The sequence below is a fragment of the Carettochelys insculpta genome, chromosome 18 (genome assembly GCF_033958435.1).
Source record: "Carettochelys insculpta isolate YL-2023 chromosome 18, ASM3395843v1, whole genome shotgun sequence".
NCBI lineage: Eukaryota > Metazoa > Chordata > Testudines > Carettochelyidae > Carettochelys > Carettochelys insculpta.
In genome coordinates this window covers 3,250,757-3,270,318 of record NC_134154.1, presented here as the reverse complement: position 1 = coordinate 3,270,318, position 19,562 = coordinate 3,250,757, and the positions used below count along the sequence as shown (strand labels likewise).

The following is a 19,562-nucleotide window of genomic DNA, read 5'->3' as shown; positions in this document are numbered from 1 at the left end:
CAGATCGCAGCCAAACTGTGAAGCCGATCACAAGAGAGATCTGCTCTGTTCACAGAGAGCAGCTGGACTGCTCAGCCACTCTATCCGCAAAACAGCCAACCACAAGCACAGCAGGCAAGGTTGCATAGTGTCCTGGAAGGCCTTTCTGTCGACAGAAGGCCCCCTGGAATGTCCAAGCCAGCTTTTTGTTGACAGATCTGATGACAGCAGTGTTCATCATTGCAAGCAGGGTACAGCTGTTGGCAAAAATGCTGCATTCTGTCAACTTACTATGGACTTGACAGAACGACCTTGCAAATTTGGATGCCCCAGGGGCTTTGTTGGCAAAACAGCTGTTTTTGCCAACAAAACCCCCATAGCTTAAGAGTTCCAAAATGGCAGTTTGAACCAATTGTATCATTTCTAGTTTAATACATATGTCTTTAAAGGATCGTCACGCATTTTGCATAATAAGCTGATCGGCAAACACATCTGCTACGCTACAGTACACAGTTAACAACTTAACACTTTTATTGAGAGTGACTTGATTACAGACAAAATATATTTATGTATAAAATTTCTCTTCATGTAAAATATCCCTTTGTTGTGGACAATGTGAATAAAACAAGGTATTACACAAACATTCTCAGAGCAAACTTTTTGATAAGCAAACTTTTAACAGCAAAAAGATTGACATTCTTTATTTCCACCCAGTTCAATCCTATTCTTAACCTAAAATTTGATTCATGCCTGCTTGGTATCAACTCTACCCCAATAGGGCCTTCACTTATTCTCTTGAGGCTCATCTTCCCTGGCTGTAGGAGAGCCTGTGGCAGTGAGGGTTCCCCTGTTCTCTTCTTTGTCACTTAATTAGCTGTAATTTAATTTTTAAAATCCAGCCATGCAAAACTTATTAACTCAATGGCAGTAAAAATTACACCCATAGGTATGCTTTCATCATCTACATTCGATAGTCACACAGTGAGAGAAGATTACATTTTGCCTCTGGAGTGAATACATGCACAGGCTGTCTGCTCTCAAGTTTTAGGATCAACATACCAAAACCAAATACAGTACAGCTCAAATCAGATGTATGGCAATGTACCATGATTCTTAACTGCCTGAAACCGCCCCCCCGCATTCAGCTAAACAAATCCCTTTCAGAAAATAAATACCACCGTGATTAAATTATAGTAGAGGAGTTGTGTGATTCAAAAAAAACACACATTAAAGAAATCTACTGTCTGAATGTAGTTAGTTTACAGACATGTTATTAGTAGCAAAACTAAAAATCCTCCACACTGAAGCACCACACACAAATGGATTTAGACATACAATTCTCTGATAGAGGCCAGTTGGTAATTGGTAAGATTTTAAGAATTATAAGGCAAAACCTACTAGTTTTTGGCCACAGCACCTTTGCAGTGATTGTAATGGAACTGCTAATGCTTCTGTTTCATCAGCCAATAACTCGTATCTGAATTCCCAGTCATCTTCATATGCAGCAAGGGCTCCAGTGCATTCCAGCCACACCTACTGTGACTGAGTTCTGATTGAAGCCATAAGTTTCCATCAAACTTATTTTTTCAGATTTTGCACTTGTCAAAGGGTACTGCAGTTCTACTCACCTGCCACTGTATTTCAGGCACTGACAAAAGCAGCATTCCAGATTATATTGAACACATCCTGTCAAGTATTTCTGGGTACTCTCCCCTATTTGTAAGCCATCTAGATTAGAAAATATTTTTCCTTACAACTGTTGTCTTTTATCATGTTGCTAAACACTTATTCCTGTACATCATTTTTTACCACAAAGGATACCTTTTATTTAGTATCTACACCATCAAGGATTATGGCTTTAGGCTAAGGATTTAGAGGTGTTCTCTGCTGGTTGTCTAGGAACAAAACATACATTATAGGACTTACATCAATAGCAACTCCTTTGTTTTTAAAATCATTTAGAATTTAGAGGTGGGTTTCAAACAGTTACAATTTTAGAATAGACTAGATTTTAGGCTCATAGTACTTCCCAATATATTTTTAAATCAGATGTGTATTACCTGAATTTTTGGGTCAAAAGGCTAAGTATAAAGCCAAGCACATTTATGTTGTTAAAGTCCTAAAGCTAAATTTAAAGAGGCAACAAGATTAGGAGTTGGACTTTGTAGGAAGTGTTAGGACAGGCTCAATTTGGTGGTTATAGCCTACATTTTAATGCTTCTCTACCAGGCAGGCGATCCCAAATAATGTTAAAGGGGCCTGTTATGATCTTATAGTGTAGGGAGCATCAGAATACAGCAAGGGCAATGCTGCTTACTCCACAGCACAGCTGTAGAATGAGAAGAGGTAAAAAAGTCTGGGCTCCTGTTATTGTATCTTTGGACTTCTGCCAAGAGAAGTCTGCTCTTTTTGCCTTCTCTATTAGAAGCACAGTTCTGATCCAGGCTACTGACAGTATCTATTCCTGGGAAGTCCCTCCCTCTCCAGAAACATTTAATCTCAAAATACAATACAGGCTTTGGGCAAAATACATTCTCTTTACTGACAGACATTTAAAACAACTCCCTGCTCACAAAGTACATGAGTGGCTACTTAGTGCATTTGCTTATCAACAGTTTGAAAATTGTACCTAGACTTGATCACTGGATATTAGGGACGGAGAGTGTGTGTGTAGAAATGTTCACAAGCTTTTGTACACAGACTTAAAAATTATTATTTTTAGAGTCGCAGCAAATGGCAGTCTTTTGTGAACAACAACAAACTTTGACCAAGCCATTCCTTGAGATGTTTTAATTCATGCAGGACAGATCGATAGGCAAAATAAAACTCAGTGCCTGTTACTGAGAGGGAGTGGCCATAGCCCTTATCAGGAAGAATAACCATCTGTTGACAGTAAGGTCAAACTGCAGATTCAACTGCCAGGTACAGGTGGTGAAAGCAGTCAAGCTGATTTTACACAAGAAGCTCGTTTTGGCCAATGGTATTTCATTTGCATTAAGCAAGACATGCTGATAAGATCTGCTACAGAATGTCAACAGCTGACATTTTATTCCTTGGAAAAAAAACAATCATGGGTCAGGTTAATCATTTATCTTGTCTATACCCTTCTTTCAATCAAATAACTAAGTCTAGGATGAAGATCAGCTCTGGCAGTTTTGAAGGCAAAGCAAAATATATTTGCTCTTTTTCCTTTCTTGTTTCATGTAGCTGCACTTGTGCACAAATTCCCAAGTGAAGATTAAATTTGTGTTCTGGGGGTGTTTTATTTCAAGTCTTTAATTCGGAAGCAATCTCATAGCCAACAGTAAGAGTTGGATTCTGAGGGGATTGCATTTTGAAACTGCTCTCAAATGTGCAAGGTTAAACTTAAAATGTGTGTTATACATTGCAACACAGGAATTCATGTTCAAGAATGAAAAGGTGAAGACAACTCTGCAATATGTTTGTATGAACATCTATAAAGCATCCCTTGTTTAACATCCCACTGCAATTCAGGAACCAAGTCTCTGCAGTAAGAGTCCTGAGAGAAGCAGCCAGCTGCCATGGAGATACTGGGCAGACTAAGCTAAAGTGACAGAGCAGCAGGCTTGGATGTCAGCTGTCTGTGTAGATAAACAGGATATCCTCATCTGTGCCGTAACTTGTCCTGGCTTCCTCAAAGTTACTGATGCTGGTGCTGCATGTTCCTGTGGGGCAGGAGCAGAGTGTTAATCAAGCTGAGCCAACAGAAGAATTTGCTCATGAACTAGTCATTACTTATGTGAGTAGTCCCACTGATGTCAAGGGAAATGCTTATTTGCATAAGGGCAGAAATGGACAGTGTGTATTACAGATCATGTTCTTTCTTTGAGATATCAAATATGTCTATAGTTTAGTTCTCCTAAACTGTGTCCCTCTTAATACTCATAAGTCTTCTGCAATCAGAGGTATAGAGGCCATAGGGCCTATTAGAATGTATGTCCAATGCTTCATCTGAATCACAGCACACAAAAGAATGATATCATTGAATTTTATAAAAACAAGCTTGGGCCAATCAGTTGGTTCTGCCTGACTCAGATAGGAAACTCTGTCTGGTTTTGCATTATGCATATTAATAACAAGATGGATATTCAACACAGAATGAAGCAAGGTTCAGTTACTCACTATCAGCGTAGGCAGGGTTGTTGTAGTAGACACTCCCTGAGGCTTTGTTGTAGCCACATAACACAATGAAATGGCCCTGATAGTCAGGATTCCTGCAGAAACACTTCTGGCCAATAGGAAGGAAGCAGCAATATTTGACAGGGCTTGAGCAAAGTTCACACAATAACAAGACTGCATTCACCAGGACAATGGCTATGTGACCTTGGGCAAGGTGCTCCTGAATGTCCTGGACAGTCACTGTGCTGCAAAAGAAAATTGAGATGTTCACAAAGAAGCCCCAGAAAGATGTCTGTATTCACTGGATTGGGCTCTCCCCACCATTTGAGCATGGATGATGCCAGGGAAGACCAGAGCTGTTCTGGCTGAAGTTCACACAGCAAAGGTGCGTAAAGTAGGGGCAGGAAATTTCATGGGGTGGGGAGGGGCAGCTTGATTCCCCCCCCGCCCCCCAAAAGTCATAGTGGCTAAAGGAATGAATCACTTTCAAAGTGCCAATGGAGAGAGACAATTTCAGAGTTAAAAGCCCCTGAAAATATCACAGCACCACCACACCAGCTGGCTTCAAGTTTAAACAAGAAGAGTGCACTGAATACAGTAAACTCCTTCATATCTGGCAGCCCCAGGATGGGGAGGTTGCTGGATATAAAAATATTCTGGATAACAGAGAGGTATAACTAGCAGTGCATAACACTAAAGAAAAACAAGATTAGATATTAAGAAACAAACGTATGCAGAATACTTTACCAACAAACAGTAGTACTGTACACTGTAAACAAACTGTATTCGCTGTATTTATTTGTATTTCACTATACTGAACTAAGATTTACTTTTGGTTAAAGTGCCAGTTATTTGAGAGTTCCAGATAAAAGAATGCTGGATATGAAATAGTTTACTGTCCTAGTCTGTACGGCTTCTCTTACTATACAGAAAGAAGACAGCCCTTAGAGTGACAAGTCTTACAATTTTACAAAAAAAAAGTGGTAAAAATTCTAATGCCATCTCATCCCATGATCTCACACAGTCCCGGCACAGTGTGGAACACTGTGCCTCTCATACAAATTTTATAGCATTTACCTCATACATTGTGGCAGCCTGACAAGAATAAGCAATAAGTAAACTGCTCTAAACTGGGTAGCCAGCCCGCTATTCAGATTTAAGAAAATGAGCAAAAGAAATAATTCAAAGGGATAATGGGGAAAGAAGAAGAAGAATTAGGAAGTTCGATAATGCAATAGTGTGCCTACACTTTCAGAGCAGAACACCTCTTGATTTAGAAGCGGATGGTTAAGATTAGTCCATTCTGTGTTACGGGGCAAAACATTTAAACACAAAATCTGTGCTAATTGTTTGCACTGAGTGAATTCCAGTATTTTTAGCTCATTTTCTTCATGATTTTGTCAGCTTCTCAGTTTGTGCCACAAAAATAAAAGTTTGTTTTTCAGGCTAGTGACTGAGGCTAAGGGTTTCCTGGTTGGACAGATGTTCTCCTCCCTGATCTGTGGGGGACTGCGGACAGACCCAGCATAGGTTGCTTGAAACACTGGGCTTTGGACATTTGGTAATGCACTGGTACGTCCATTTCCTGTGTGAATGTTCCAGGTCTGGACATATTGCAAAAAACAGTGTTTGCAAGTGTTCACTTGGTGGCATATTTAAGACTGTTTTGGAACTTATTGTAAAAGCAGGGCAGGGATAGTGGTAATGCTTCTATGTCTGTATACTGTAGAATCCCCACCCACTGGAAGCCCCAGTGGAGCTGGTCTCTGAAGCCCCAAATCTTCCTCAGCTGAGAGACTGGAAAGCATAAGATCTCCATCATCTTGGTTTCTGCATCCCTAGATACCTTTATCAGGTAACAATACAGCTTCCCACTTGTAAAGTCGCATTGTCTGTCTCTTATTCTTGCTAGGATTGCTCCACTATTTTACTGTGCCCCATTTAGAGCATGAAAGTCACCCATGCCCACCTGGTGATCTCATTTGTTTGACCTAAAGCCCTTCACTTAGAGACACAGACACATGGTATGTTGCATACCAGTCTGCACTCATCCCCTGGATCAGATCCAAATGTTCAGGCGGCATGCAATGCCTCACTGAGTATATGCAAACTCCTCCCCCTCCCTGATGTGAGCCAAATGCTAAAGCTTTGTTAACTGTGCTAGATAATGCCTAGATTTTTGCTGCCACTGCCACCACCACCTACTCCCAGGTCACAGCAGTAGGTGGAGAGGTGCAGCCATGCAAATTCTGAATACATTAACAAGACATTAATGATTCTGGCAAATATAGGTTTTAAAAGCACAATAAGGCCATTGTTTCCAGGCACAAATAGTACCCTTTTTGCTCTCGCTGTCACTCATTCACCCCAGTATAAAATATAGAGAGTCAAATGTTGCCTGGTAGAAGTGGATGCAATTCTTGATTTCAGTTTGCCCCTGTCTACAGCCAGATTCAACGTGACCTAGAGTCTTTTCTGCTCTTCAGAATTTCACTTCAACAACAGGGTTTTAGAGAGAGAGAGAGTGTGTGTGTGTACGTGCGCTCATTTGGCAAATGTATAATTTATAGGACAGAGCAAAAGCACACATGCCTGATTTTGGTTTTTCTCTTGGAAGGTCTACACTATGAGGAAAAATGGATCTAAGATACACTAATCTGAATTACATTAATAGGGTAACTCAAGTTCATGTAGCTTAGATACAGGGTTTGCATTGTGCTGAGTTGATGGGAGGAAACCCTTCCATGGACTCCCCTTACTCTGCTACTCCATTGTAAAGAGAAGAGTCAATGGGAGTGTGTTGATTTGGCCAGTTTTCCCTAGATGCCCCACGGGAATCAATCACTGCAGTACCAATCCCAGCAGTAGTGGAGACAAATCTACGCACAGAGTTCACCATTATTACCACAGCTCTAGGAACAATGGATTTTTGCCACTGCAACATTTCCTTCAGTACTCATGGCAACTTTATTTAATAAAAGCTAATTAGAAGATAGAGAACATTTTCCACTAACTTATCTTACTGGAAGACCAAATTTTAGACCTAATAAATAGCTAGTTTCCAATCCAAAATGCTGCTTTTCCCCTTCCTGGGCTCCACTTTTCTGCTCTTCTTCCTAGCCACCATTCTGCTTCCTCCATCTGTCAAAACAGAAGGAGTGGGCAAGGCCAGTGAAAAGACAGGAAACTAAAGAGGGGGTGGAGCCTGACTTCCCCAGTGCAGTCAGAAATAATGAAGTTACACAAGTGTGAATGGAGATCAGGCCCCTAAAGTTTCCAAAGGGAAAAGGAGATGAAATTAAAAACTCACCACTTTTCCACCAGCACTTTATTGGCTTTGGCTTGTGCAAACAGCTGGTTCACTCTGTTCTCTTCCGTATCAAAGTGTTTCCTGTAGAATGACTGAGGGGGAAAAGGATAATTTATGAACAATTCATCAAAATTAAATTCAGATAATCTCCAATTTAAAACCAGCTAGAGAGGGACTGGGTGGTTTAGAACATTGATAAAGGGTTAGGGTGTCATTCTTCCTCAGGTCACTGGAAACAGGGTAGGAACTCTCCTCTAGGTCATCAGTTCAAATTCAGTCCAGGTCAGTAGCCATTGCAGCTGCCATCTGATGACTATTACGTTGCCTATGTGAAATTAATCTGGTAAAACAGGGTAGGAACTCTCCTCTAGGTCATCAGTTCAAATTCAGTCCAGGTCAGTAGCCATTGCAGCTGCCATCTGATGACTATTACGTTGCCTATGTGAAATTAATCTGGTAATATCACGTTCCTAGATGTCAGGACTCCATGTAAGGAAAAACATTACGACTACTGGAACAATTGGCTCTTTTGTTGGCAATATCCACAGAGGCCAAGGATTGAATGGACATGGAGACTGAATTCCCCTCTCACCTCTAGAGGTGGTTCCTCCAGGTCAGGATTGAGGCACGTTGGCAGGGGGAAGTGTAGTGGAAGCTAGCACTGCTGCTGCCCAGGCTGTACCTGTTCTGTAGATAAATAGAGGGCTTCAGTCTCCAAGGTTGTTAAATAGGCTGGAACCTTTCATGAACACCAAATTTTTAAAATGCATTTCATGGACTCAAAGCTGGAAAATATCTGGGACCACATCTAACCTGGGTTTGGAATTGTTTCGTGGACAGTTTGGCAACAGGCAAAGCTTGCTTACAGAAATGGTGGTTAACCGCCTCAATAACACCACTCCACCAGCATGGCCCTGAGGGATAGTTATTAAAAGTGCCTGCTCTTTTCCGGTGAACAAAAATACTCACTTGATTTTTGTAGCCCTTGTCCACTCCAAGTGTCTGTGTGCAGAACCTGTGCTTAACACCAAAGTGCCGCATTAGGTAGGCCAAGTCAATAGTCCAGATACTCTTCGTTAAATGGAGTTCCCGAATGGCTTTCTGAAATTCTTCATCATGCAAACGGTTCAGGTACCTGGGGTGTTAGAGGAAGTAGGGAAACAAAGATATTAGGAGACCATGTCTAAAAGTCAAAAGACTCTTAATATCACAAAAGAGAGAACCTGACACAATAGGAGTTGATTGAGAAACAACCACAATACAACCCACAAATGAACCACAAATTCCAAAGCAAGGGAAATGGGGTAGGGACCATTTCACTGGCTTTATCACAGGTGACTGTTTCCTTTTTGGAAATTGAGTGCTGTCAATTATGTTTCAGTGCCAAAAGTGAACAGGACACTGTACAAGAAGTGAGCTGTGCTGAGCAAATAATGGTGCACTAGCCTGATGAACTTACAATCTAAAAGCACTAATTCAACCAAGCAAATGCACGAAGGGGTATGGTAATTACAGCGGGGTTGACTCATGAAATAGGTAGGTTTCACAAGGAATTTTTTTGAAGGAGGACAGGAATTTGGTAAATATTCAAAAGAAAGTAGCCTCAGATACAAAGGGTAGTGTGAATCAAAACAGCTGAGGAGAGGTCTGGGTGGGAGAGCAGAGGTTTATTCAGAGGCAAAGTTACGAGGCTCTGGAAGTGAAAAACAAAATGCAAAAAAAGAGGAAACCATTGGAATTCAAGAGGGAAAGACACGAGGTCAGATTGGCGGGGTCAGAAGATCTATCTTGGCAACTGACGTTTTGAATTAAGTGGAAAGGAAAAAGAGGTCAGGGGAACAGCGAGGCTAGAGGCAGAGGTTACAGTAGTCAAGATGGGAAATTACCAGCGCACGGACTAACGTCTTGGCAGAAGGGATGGAGAGAAATGAAAATCTTCTGCTTCATATCTACTAAGTGGACATCTAAATAGGTATTTCTCCTGCACCTAAGCTCGTGTTCCTCTGTGGAAGGAAAGACTAGTTCAGCAGGACAACTAGTAGGTTAAACGGGCAACACAGTGTATAGCTTTGAAATGCATATATTCCTGGAATGGAAAACATTTACCCCACAGAATGGATGCTCAGCAGCACAGTGGCAAGATACTAACTCCTATAAATACAGAAGAAACCAGATGGGCATTTGAAGATACACAGAAAGGAATTCAAGTGAATTGTCAGATTAAGTAAAAGTTCTGATAAGAAGCAGACAACATTCTATCAGACAAAACATGCTAATCTGCAAAGATAACATTTATTGCATTGAACATACTAATCTGCAAAATTCTTAAAATTAATCAGATTTTTGTATATATCAAGAAACTTGTTAATTATCTTTCATCTGTGGTTTTCTCTATCTGGGATACTGGTGCTACGCCCAGCAAATGAGCAGTAATTATTATCGAGGATCTGGGGAAAATATGATCTGATGAAGTTGTGATGTTAGTCACAGCTGCCCCAACCAACTTTTCTCACTGGATGATGATTGTGGTGTTTAGAAAGTGTCCCATAGTTCCCAGGCCACAAAGCTACCCCTTTGAACCAAAATCAGTTACTTACTGCAGTACCATCCTGGAGCAGGCTAGCCCACAATCCCAGTGATACAACTGCTGAATAACTGGCACTTGCAACTGGACATAGTCAGCTGTAGTAAAGAGATTGCATCATTAGAAGAGCAGGAGAAGGGAGTTAGCCCAGATGTGTGTATCTTTCCACACATTAATATTAGAAGTCCTCTTGCTACCACACTCAAGTGCTGTACTGAGGCACTTGAGAAACACTTGTTAGTTTCTTCCATTAGGAGATTATGCTTCTCAGCATAAGCTTTAGGATTTTTTTTAAATGGTATATTTCCAAATTGTAAAAGTAAGTTAGCCGTTAAGTTAACCTAACGTTCCTTCTTTGTTGCAGATCTGGTGAGTTTTGCAGCAAATTCATCTGCCTAACATCCCTTAATTCTTTCTAGGCATATCCAGCTGTTCCTGAGTATGGCTTTTATATGATCAGGAAGAACTAGCCATGCCCTTTTAAAGCAGTGTGTCCAAAAACGATTTAAACAGATTGTGACTGTGGCAACTTTCTGTGCAGTAAACCCCCAACCTATAATCAGTGTTGATCCAACGACAAAAAGTACCATTGCCACAAGGAAGTGTTAATTAGGCCTGTGATCATCAGAAATAATACAACTTGTCTCTTCAAGAACACTACAGTAAGATTGTTACAAGTTGAGTTAAAGCAATTTCAAATGTGTCTCTATAGTCAGTGTAAAGACTGGCAACAGAGTGTGTTAAACGTGAGTTAGTCATGACTAACAACAAGTCCTCAAAGTTTGATGTAATTTTCTAGGGAGGATATGTCCAAAATGCTTTTGACATAAATAGCCAACATAGATTTTGAGGCCTTCTTTGACAATTTCTCACATTCCTATGTGCCGCCCTACTCTTTCTAGCCTTTTTTCTTTTGTGGCTTTGAAAACAAGAGCACCTGCTAAGGACATCAAATCTTTTTAGTTAGTCTATGTCTGGCCAGAACAGATCAATGTGCTAACTCATTATCCTAAAGGAAATGCTAATCCCAAAGTCTTTTCACATTAGGAATTAAAAACCATTTGTCACAAATTCCTGGTAGTGAATTATACCAACCTCATTTTCCATTAGAGACTTTACTGTATCTCCAGAAAAGAGGACATTTTCTACAAGACCGTCTCAAACAGTAATAATTGAAACCTAATGTATCCCCTAATTTCTTTTGATACTAAATTTCCAGCCATCCTGCCTTGCCCTATGCTCCCTTTGCTGCATCAGCTTCACATTACTTTTCAAGCATGCTAGATGAGGGTGATTGCCATGAGTCCTGGAATGAAGAAAGTGACAAATATGAGAAAATGTCTAACACCTAGAAATACAGGGAAAACAGATCCTTGAAGCACCTTTCTATAGCTTGCAAAGACTAGATATGTTCCTGGAACAGTGGTACCTTCCCAAACTGAGTACGAGAGCTCTACCATCTCTTCAGAGTGATACTAATCCAGGACTCCCTTTCTTTTCACAGTACACTTAAAAATGTTCTGCTGAAAAATATCTGGTATTTATGCACAAATGCTTATGCTGAACCCAAGTCAACATAAGCACTTCAGCACAAGGTATTGATTACAGAACACAGGCGGGTGCTCAGGAAAGCAGGGACATCTCAGCTGTTTACTTCAAGTGCCTCAATCATGCAATTACCAGTATGCACCTGATTTAAAAATCCCATTTATACAACTCTGCAGAATCAGGGCTTTAATATCCTTAGGGTACCATCTCTTGTACTGACCAGTACTTTTTTTTTTTATATGTCCAGAGATCTTTAAACATACTGCTTTAGTGCTAAATCTTAACCTGATGTATAGTAAAATCCCTATTTACGCAATTTCGACTTGCACGTTACTTGGATTAATGCAAGTCGAAACTGTGAGTGGTGAGGAGCTGGAAACCAGGCGGCTCCTGGCTGCTTGCAGGAGCCTGGACACGGACCAGTGCTGCTGCGCTGGTCAGTTTCCTGGCTTCCCCGACTTATGCACTTGTGCAAAATTTGACTTACATGTGGTTGCCCGGGAACACAACCTATGGGTAAGTGGGGGGGGGGGGTTGGGTTACTGTATTAGTGATCACAGTGTGCATAGTAGAGGGTGTAGAGATGACTATTGCAAGTAAGGGCTGCAGATTAGACATGGCCTGTAAATACTGCACACTTTTTGTGAAACAAGCAGTCCTGTAGCACCTTACAGACTAATACATTTATTTATTAGGTGATGACCTTTTGTCAGATAATGAACCAGTGGGTCTTACCCACAACAGCTCATTACCTAACAGATTTAAGGTGGTAAAGGACTGTTTGTGTTTTGTGAAGTCACAGACTAACACGGCTAACCTCTCAGACTATTTCCCATGAGAGAGTCAAGGTAGACAAAGCAGTATTTCATTGGCCCAGCTGCTGTTGGTGGAAGGCACAAGCTTTCAAACTGGGCAGAGCGCTTTCCTTGGGTCTGGGGAAGGAAGCAGATACGCTGAGCCAAACACAATCTGGGACAGATTGTCAAGCAGAGGGGGAACGCCTGTTGGAGGCTGTCGCTTGCAATGAAAAGGCTAATGGGGGGTTAGAGCGTTATGCAGGCAGGGTAGCAGCAAGCGGCACGTTTTCATGACAGCCGGGCAGTGGAGGGTGCCCCAAGCAGGCCAGCTGCGGCAAACACACCCTGGCACGAAGCGTTCGGCTGCCGCTCGCACTAGAAGCAGCTCTGCTATCGACTAGCGAGGAGGGGAAGGTTCGGGGCGGCGGGGATCGCTCGGCCGGGGGTTCCCAGACACGAGGCGGACCGGCTGCCCGGCCGGGGGCGAGTGGCGCGGACACGGGGGGAGGGGAGCGGCCAGGGCAGGGGCCGAGGGATGTATCCTTTCGCGGGGCACCCGAGCCCGCCGCCCGGGCCATACTGACCTGAGGGCGACTCCGCGGCCTCCTTGGGGCTTTTCATGGCGGCGGAGCGGGGGACCGGGCTGTTCAGCGGGCGGGCGCCGGGCCCGGGCCGGGCTGCAGGGCTTGGCGGGCCGCCCTCATATCTCGGAGCGACGCTGCTGCCTGGCAGAGGCGGGGCTCGGCGGCGGCAGGGGCTGATGCGGCGGGCGGGGAGAGCGGCGGCTGCGTGCCCAGCCCCTCCGAGGTGACCAGGGAGCTGGGGCGCCCGCGGGCCGCGCTCAGGCCGGCCCTGCCCGCCGCCGGGGCCCGGCTCGCTAGTGCCTATGCCCGGCAGCTGTCAGCAGCGCGGCCCGGTGACACCCGCCGGAGGGGGAGGAGCGTTTCGCTCCTGCCCCGGGGCCGCGGGGGTTAAAACGGCGCGTTGCCTTTTCCCCCGTAGGCGGAAAGCTCCTTCCGCAGCGCTGTGTCAGCCCCCGCTCCCCGTCTGGGAGGCTCCGCCCGCTCAGGAACCATAGAGATGAGAAGAGAGAGGGGCGCTCGGGCTGCCTAGGAAGAGCGCTCTCTAGACAGCGAGGACTTCCGTATCCGGGGCGCGGTGCATGGTGGGACACCGGCGGAGGCCATTATAGAGCGCTAAAAGGAAGCCCACGCCGTTTGGAGACGCGCCTTGCGGGGTGGAAGTGGCAGGTGGGTGCGGTGCACGGGGAGCTGGGCTGGCGCGCGCGCGCGCGCGTGTGTGTGTGTGTGTGTGTGTGTGTGGGGGGGGGGGGGGTCTCTCTCTCTCTCTCTCTCTCTCTCTCTCTCTCTCTCTCTGTGTGTGTGAGAGACACACACACACACACACACACACACACACACACTTAATGGGGGAGGGGGCAGCACGATCGGTTGCTGGTCTCGGGCTCCTCCAGCTTCGTGCCGGCGTGGGACTGTGCTGCGGGTCTGGTGGGTGGGTGCTCACGCTTACAGGCCGCTTGATGAAGTGTTCGCGTTCTACACGTATGTCCCTACGTGTGCCGAGCAGCTCTTCTTTTCCCACGCGAGCGACCGTACCCGAAATTTCCATCGGTTTGGCTTGCGTGAGCCGGGCTGGAGCGGGGGAAGGGGCTGCTAATTCAGGGACGAAAAGTGGTGCCTGATGCTTGAGTACAGAGGGGAGCAATTTTTTTGCAATGCTCCTAAAGCTGCTAAGAACATTTCCTGCATGGTACAGGTGCCTGCACTGCAAGCTGGTAATATGTGTCTCTCAGGGAATATCCAGTGTGATTTACCTCTTTAATATGAGGTTCAGAAATACAGCATTGAAATATATCAGAGAGGTCGCCGTGTTGTTCTGTAGCTTCAAGAACAAGAAGTCTTGTGGCACTTTATAGACTAACAGATATTTTGGAGCATAAGCTTTCATGGGCAATGACCTGCTTCATTGGATGCATGAGTGGGGGGGGGGGGTTCCTTTACTGGAGCCCCATTCTTTAAATACTCCTCTGACACCCCCCCTCCCCAAACTCATGCATCTGATGAAGCAGGTCTTTGCCCACGAAAGCTCATGGTCCAAAAATATCTGTTAGTCTATAAGGTGCCACAAGACTTCTTGTTGTTCTCAAAGCATTGAAATATGGAATTCTGTTCATGTAGCTCTTTCCTCTTTGTAAATATCACTTCCCTCAAGTATTGTGATTCTGTGAATATACTTTGTTGGAGTCAGTGTGTCTAATTTAAAGAAAAGTAGTATTTTCTTTCTCTAGGAGCAAACTAGTGTTTTGGCATTGCTGATGCCTCTGCTTTGGCATTCCTGTGCTGGTTTCATTTTGCTGCTGTAGGCCACAAGATAGTTATGTCTACTTAATGCTTCTAAAATGACTGGGGGGAAAAAAAGCCTTTTGCTCCTTCTTCTTGACTAACCCCTCAAATTCTTCAGTAATTGTTACGAAAATGTTCAAAAAAATTCTTTCCCCATCTTCCATGTCACTCTGAGATCTCCATTTCTTTTTGTGCTACCAAGATTTTGAGACCTAGCATTGTCTTCAAAATAAAACTGTTTGGCTAGCTCTGCATTAGAGTTTTGTCAACAAAACCAGGGTCTGGCTGCTCTCTTTGTCAACAGAGTCCATTTTTCTTTCGATCCGCTTGTGTGTGTGGATGTGATCTGTCTGCAGAAGTTTTGCCAGAGGATCCCTTCCAACAGAAACTTCTGTCAACAGATTGCTGTGGTGTAGACATAGCCTTTCAAATTTACATGGCAGTTCAATATGCATAGTAGCCTTAATTTTGATTACCTGTTCTGTCAATAGCCGTGGTGACAGAAGTCCTGTTAAATCAAGTTGATGCTTTTCAAGGGCACTGAATCTATGGAGAAATATACAACAAGACCAAGTAATTCTATATCTCAGATCTTGAAAAGCTTATTAAAGCCTTCTATATTATGTAGGCAAAATTTATGGGAAAAGAAATGTACCATATTATTCTCCTATTTTGTCCTAGGTTTAGAGCTGTACTGTTGCAAAGATGTCCATTGGGGTGCCAATTAAAGTGCTGCATGAGGCAGAGGGCCACATTGTGACATGTGAGACAAATACAGGGGAAGTCTACCGTGGCAAACTTATTGAGGCTGAGGACAACATGAACTGCCAGGTATGTATGGGGTCGGTTGGGGGCGGGGAGGGAAGGGTGAGCTGGTGTATTTCTGAAAAGGTCCCTCTTTGGCTGTTTTTTAACTTTATTTAAATATTGACGTTACTTCAGAGTAGACAAGAGGGCTGAGTTGTCCTGCCTTGTAGCTTTGCCAACGTGAAATAGTTTCATCTCTGATGCTCTAGAGAGGAGACCGCTTAAACTTTTTGATTTATGGGCAGGAACAGCTGTCCCTAATGTAAATTGTACTTCTTTTTTTTTTTTTAGAAGTCTTGTTTATTTATGCCTAACTTAAGGTAACTGCAATTCTGCTCATTATTTCAGCAGCTAGCTGCTACTCATTACTGCTTTGTGCTCAGGATACTCTGTTGCCAAATTAGTGTCTTAAAGTTTTTTCTTAAATATTTTTGTAAAAACGCAAGTCTAGCACTTAACATGGGATTCTAATTGATTTTGAAGACTAGGGCTTCACATTCAAATATCAAATTGTTCTCTTGCTTCATGAGCAGTTACTCTTGTTAGAATAAACTAATTTTATATGTGATACTACAGAAGGGAACAGATTTCCCTTTATTGTATTCCTGTTTTATCTCTCTTATAAAAGCTTATTTTGGGTATTATGAGCAACTATAGGAATTTGTTACTAGAAATGCAATCTGGGGGAATATCTAAATCTACAAAATCCTCTGTGTTACTAACAGAACTTTAAATGCCTTGTTTCCCATAAATAACTACAACAGACAAAGGGCATTTGAAAATTCTGTAAAACACATCTTCAGCTTTGGTGCTTGAGTTAACAAACCTGAGCACAAATTGAGTAGTCCTTTGTAGTACAGGTTGAACTTCTTTAATCCAGCACAGGTGGGATCTGGCTGGTGCTGAACATAAGAATTTGCTGAACCATGGAAGGTCAGTATTGTCTAAGAGTATTATCAACACTTCCACTGCATATTGGGCTCTTGAAAGAAATTCAGGGGTAAATTACAGCTAAATAACAGTACAAAACACTGAGAGCCAGGGCTGGTGGCTGTAAACAAACTTTGGACATATGGCTAACTAAAATAATGCCAGACCAAGGATGTTGCCAGGTGAGAGAAGTTCAACCTGTATTGTTTGTGTACCAGGCTACATGGCTAATTCTAACTGTATGTGAAATCTGATTTAGCAAACACTGCATATGCAAGTAAAAGACAAAACGTATGTAAGGATGTGATATCTTTGAAAGATTCTCTCTGATATTGCTCTTCTGTTTCAGTGTATTTGCTTAAACAGGATTCCATTAGATTAGTCTACTTGCTGCAGCTTCTGAAAAAGACCAATTGATGTTCGCATACAAAAGATGAAAACTCTCAAAGGACTTTCAAAACAATCCTGGAGAGCTATTCTGTTGATTTTTGTATATGTTTATGCTATAGTTGACCAGACAGCTTTCCCTATTAAAAAGATTTCTTTGAATCAGGATTTTGTAGCCCAAAACAAACTGGAACACTTCACTGTTTGAGACAGTTATAGGCATTAACCAGCGTTATGCATTTCAGATGTCCAACATCACAGTGACATACAGAGATGGGCGAGTGGCACAACTGGAGCAAGTGTATATTAGGGGTAGCAAGATACGGTTCCTCATTTTACCTGATATGTTGAAAAATGCTCCTATGTTAAAGAGCATGAAGAATAAAAATCAGGGTTCTGGGGCTGGACGAGGCAAAGCAGCTATTCTCAAAGCCCAAGGTGAGTATCTCTGTGTTTGATCATATGTTTCCTGTAAATTTGTAAGAAACTGAAGCAGGTGTTATCAGGAGTCCTAAAACACAGAGTTTGCTTTATTACATCCCTTAACTATGAAATCATAAACAGAGAAGAGGGATTTGTTTAACAAGTCTCTAGGCTTAATTTACACTGTATTTTCCTTACCTCATGCTGTGAAACTCAAATTGCTAGTGCTTCAGAAAACTTAAATTGTATTAGTTCAAAAATAACCAGATGCTTAACAGTTTTGTAAAATCTCAGCTCAGTGCTCCAATGTAAATGTCAAGATTTTAGTGTTTCCCTAAATGCATGTGTGCAGATTCTCAAACAGCTCTAATTGCAGCATTTGGATCTTTTGTGCAGTGATCTTTCTCTTGGCATTAGGTTAATCAATCAATTACATATAAAAATGGCACTTATGTTCAAATCTTCTGTATTTAAAAGCCAGAGAAGTCAGATTTCCCTTATCGTTGACTAAATTATGCAGACTAGTGTATAGTTAAGAACATATCTTTTGGGGCTATTTATGTTTATAGAAATTGTATTGAAAAGGTTTTTGCTTGTAGGGGTTGAAATACTTGTAGAGCACTTTCCGATACGCTTGAGCAGGTTGTGTGATTGAAGTGGTGAAATGTTACTCAGAAGTGTCTGGTATGGCAGTGATTTTTTTTTTTTTTTTAAAGAAGAAGAAAAAAAAAAAAAAAAAAGATCCTGGGCTGCAGGTTTGTGCTGCTAAATAGAATGATCACATGTATTGCCTTTTGTTTTACTGTCACTCCAATATTAGTTACTTCTAGTCACACAAGATGTATATAAACATTAACCTCTGCTCCCCATTGCCAGGCTCTCTGATGTAGATCGTTACGCATCACCACCTGAATTGTACAGGGTAGTATAGTTTTCATATTGCTAACCAAGCACAGGAGGCTAGATTCAATATGCTTTGATACAGCACTAGTAGATTCTTACAAACAGGCATTTCTGAGGTCCATGTGGCGCTGCTGTGAGGGCAGGGGACTGGACTCGTTGACCTCTTGAGAGCCCTTCATTCTATGATCCCTTATTTTCTTTCTTCAGTGGCTGCAAGAGGAAGAGGTCGTGGAATGGGCCGTGGCAATATTTTCCAGAAGCGAAGATAATTTTGGACTTGACTTTTTTTTGTAGGCATTGAATTCACTAGTGGTGTAGCAGTTAGGGCTCCATTTTAAATAAAACATGTTTCTGACAAACAAGTGTTGCGTGCTGTTGTATGTTGACAGGTCTTGTCTGAGACACTGTGGAAGAAGCAATGGCTTTCTGTAGTGGGAAGAGTAATGCACATTGATAGAGAATATTTTATTTCTAAATCCATCTTGAACTAGAGGCTGGTACCTGGATGTGTGTTTTCATAGTGTGGTGGTGGTGGTGGTGGTAAACCTTGTATTTCAAGAAGTCCTTGTGTCCCTGACTGTTCTGACTAAATTCTGTTGCTGTCAGCATTGAAATGTATCCTTTAGGTAGGACAGGATGCACTCTGAACTAGCAGAATGCTTGACTCCCTGTGGAGTGTTTCAGGGTTTCTGGGGCCTTGAGTCTCTCTGGATTGGTCTACACATGCCCCTTCCTTTCCATGGGGGCATGTAAATGACAGGGATTGGAACTATTTAATGAGGCTCGATATGAATACTCAGTGCCTTATTGGCACAATGCCAGCCAGTCACACTTCAAAAGTGCTGCTTTCTAAATGCAAACTGGCTGTGTAGACAGGGGCACCTCAAAATAAACCCCAGACTTCAAACTTCCCTTATTCCCAATTTGTTTTAGGAATAAGGCTTTTTCCATGAGTTAGTGATAGTCTTGTTGTGTTTGTTAAATAAAGTGGTAAATCCAGAAACTCGACAAATGCACCTGGCCCGATGTCATGGGGATGAACCAGCAAATGATGCCAAGGGATGGTAAGAGCATAATTAGCGATGCACAAGACATCATAGATCACTGAGTTGCTGTGTAGATCTCACTCCACTTATGAAAAGTTACATGAACATAAGTTCTGTTCTCCCATTCTTTGTCCAGTTGAGGACACTCAAGCTCCTAAATCTGTATTTGCAGCATCGACTGCAAGGGCTAGTTCAATGCCTCTCATGTTAAAGGGGATGCACTGGGGTCAACTAACCCTCTTCTCTCAGCAGGCCACAAGGCACCTCTTCTCCACTAGCCCTCTGCAGGCAAGTCAGTGGCCTGGTTCAACCTGGAATAAGGGGTGGGGATGGGGGTAGCTGATC

The 19,562-nt window shown here is 42.7% G+C and overlaps 2 protein-coding genes across 2 annotated transcripts; one reads left to right on the top strand and one right to left on the bottom strand.

Moving 5' to 3' along the window:
• Positions 1-487: 487 nt before the first annotated feature.
• GUCD1 (guanylyl cyclase domain containing 1) lies at positions 488-13,069 on the bottom strand. Its single transcript, XM_075012337.1, has 6 exons — positions 12,943-13,069; positions 10,027-10,111; positions 8,399-8,564; positions 7,430-7,521; positions 4,123-4,364; positions 488-3,665 (listed from the first exon to the last, which is right to left on the bottom strand). The coding sequence occupies exons 1-6, from the start codon at positions 12,977-12,979 to the stop codon at positions 3,574-3,576; spliced, it is 714 nt and encodes a 237-aa protein (XP_074868438.1). The 5' UTR covers positions 12,980-13,069; the 3' UTR covers positions 488-3,573.
• A 393-nt stretch (positions 13,070-13,462) lies between these two features.
• SNRPD3 (small nuclear ribonucleoprotein D3 polypeptide) lies at positions 13,463-18,527 on the top strand. Its single transcript, XM_075012339.1, has 4 exons — positions 13,463-13,608; positions 15,403-15,552; positions 17,091-17,283; positions 18,379-18,527. The coding sequence occupies exons 2-4, from the start codon at positions 15,427-15,429 to the stop codon at positions 18,438-18,440; spliced, it is 381 nt and encodes a 126-aa protein (XP_074868440.1). The 5' UTR covers positions 13,463-13,608; positions 15,403-15,426; the 3' UTR covers positions 18,441-18,527.
• Positions 18,528-19,562: the final 1,035 nt, after the last annotated feature.

What these genes read in the sequence shown, in the direction of transcription:
- GUCD1 (XM_075012337.1), bottom strand. Translation starts at nt 12,979, where the DNA reads ATGAAAAGCCCCAAGGAGGCCGCGGAGTCGCCCTCAG. An exon ending in TGCTCCAGGATGGTACTGCA is followed by an intron (nt 8,565 to 10,026) that starts GTAAGTAACTGA and finishes CTAACACCCCAG; the next exon opens with GTACCTGAACCGTTTGCATG. An exon ending in ACAAGGGCTACAAAAATCAA is followed by an intron (nt 7,522 to 8,398) that starts GTGAGTATTTTT and finishes TTTCCCCCTCAG; the next exon opens with TCATTCTACAGGAAACACTT.
- SNRPD3 (XM_075012339.1), top strand. Translation starts at nt 15,427, where the DNA reads ATGTCCATTGGGGTGCCAATTAAAGTGCTGCATGAGGCAGAGGGCCAC. An exon ending in AGGACAACATGAACTGCCAG is followed by an intron (nt 15,553 to 17,090) that starts GTATGTATGGGG and finishes TATGCATTTCAG; the next exon opens with ATGTCCAACATCACAGTGAC. An exon ending in AGCTATTCTCAAAGCCCAAG is followed by an intron (nt 17,284 to 18,378) that starts GTGAGTATCTCT and finishes TTCTTTCTTCAG; the next exon opens with TGGCTGCAAGAGGAAGAGGT.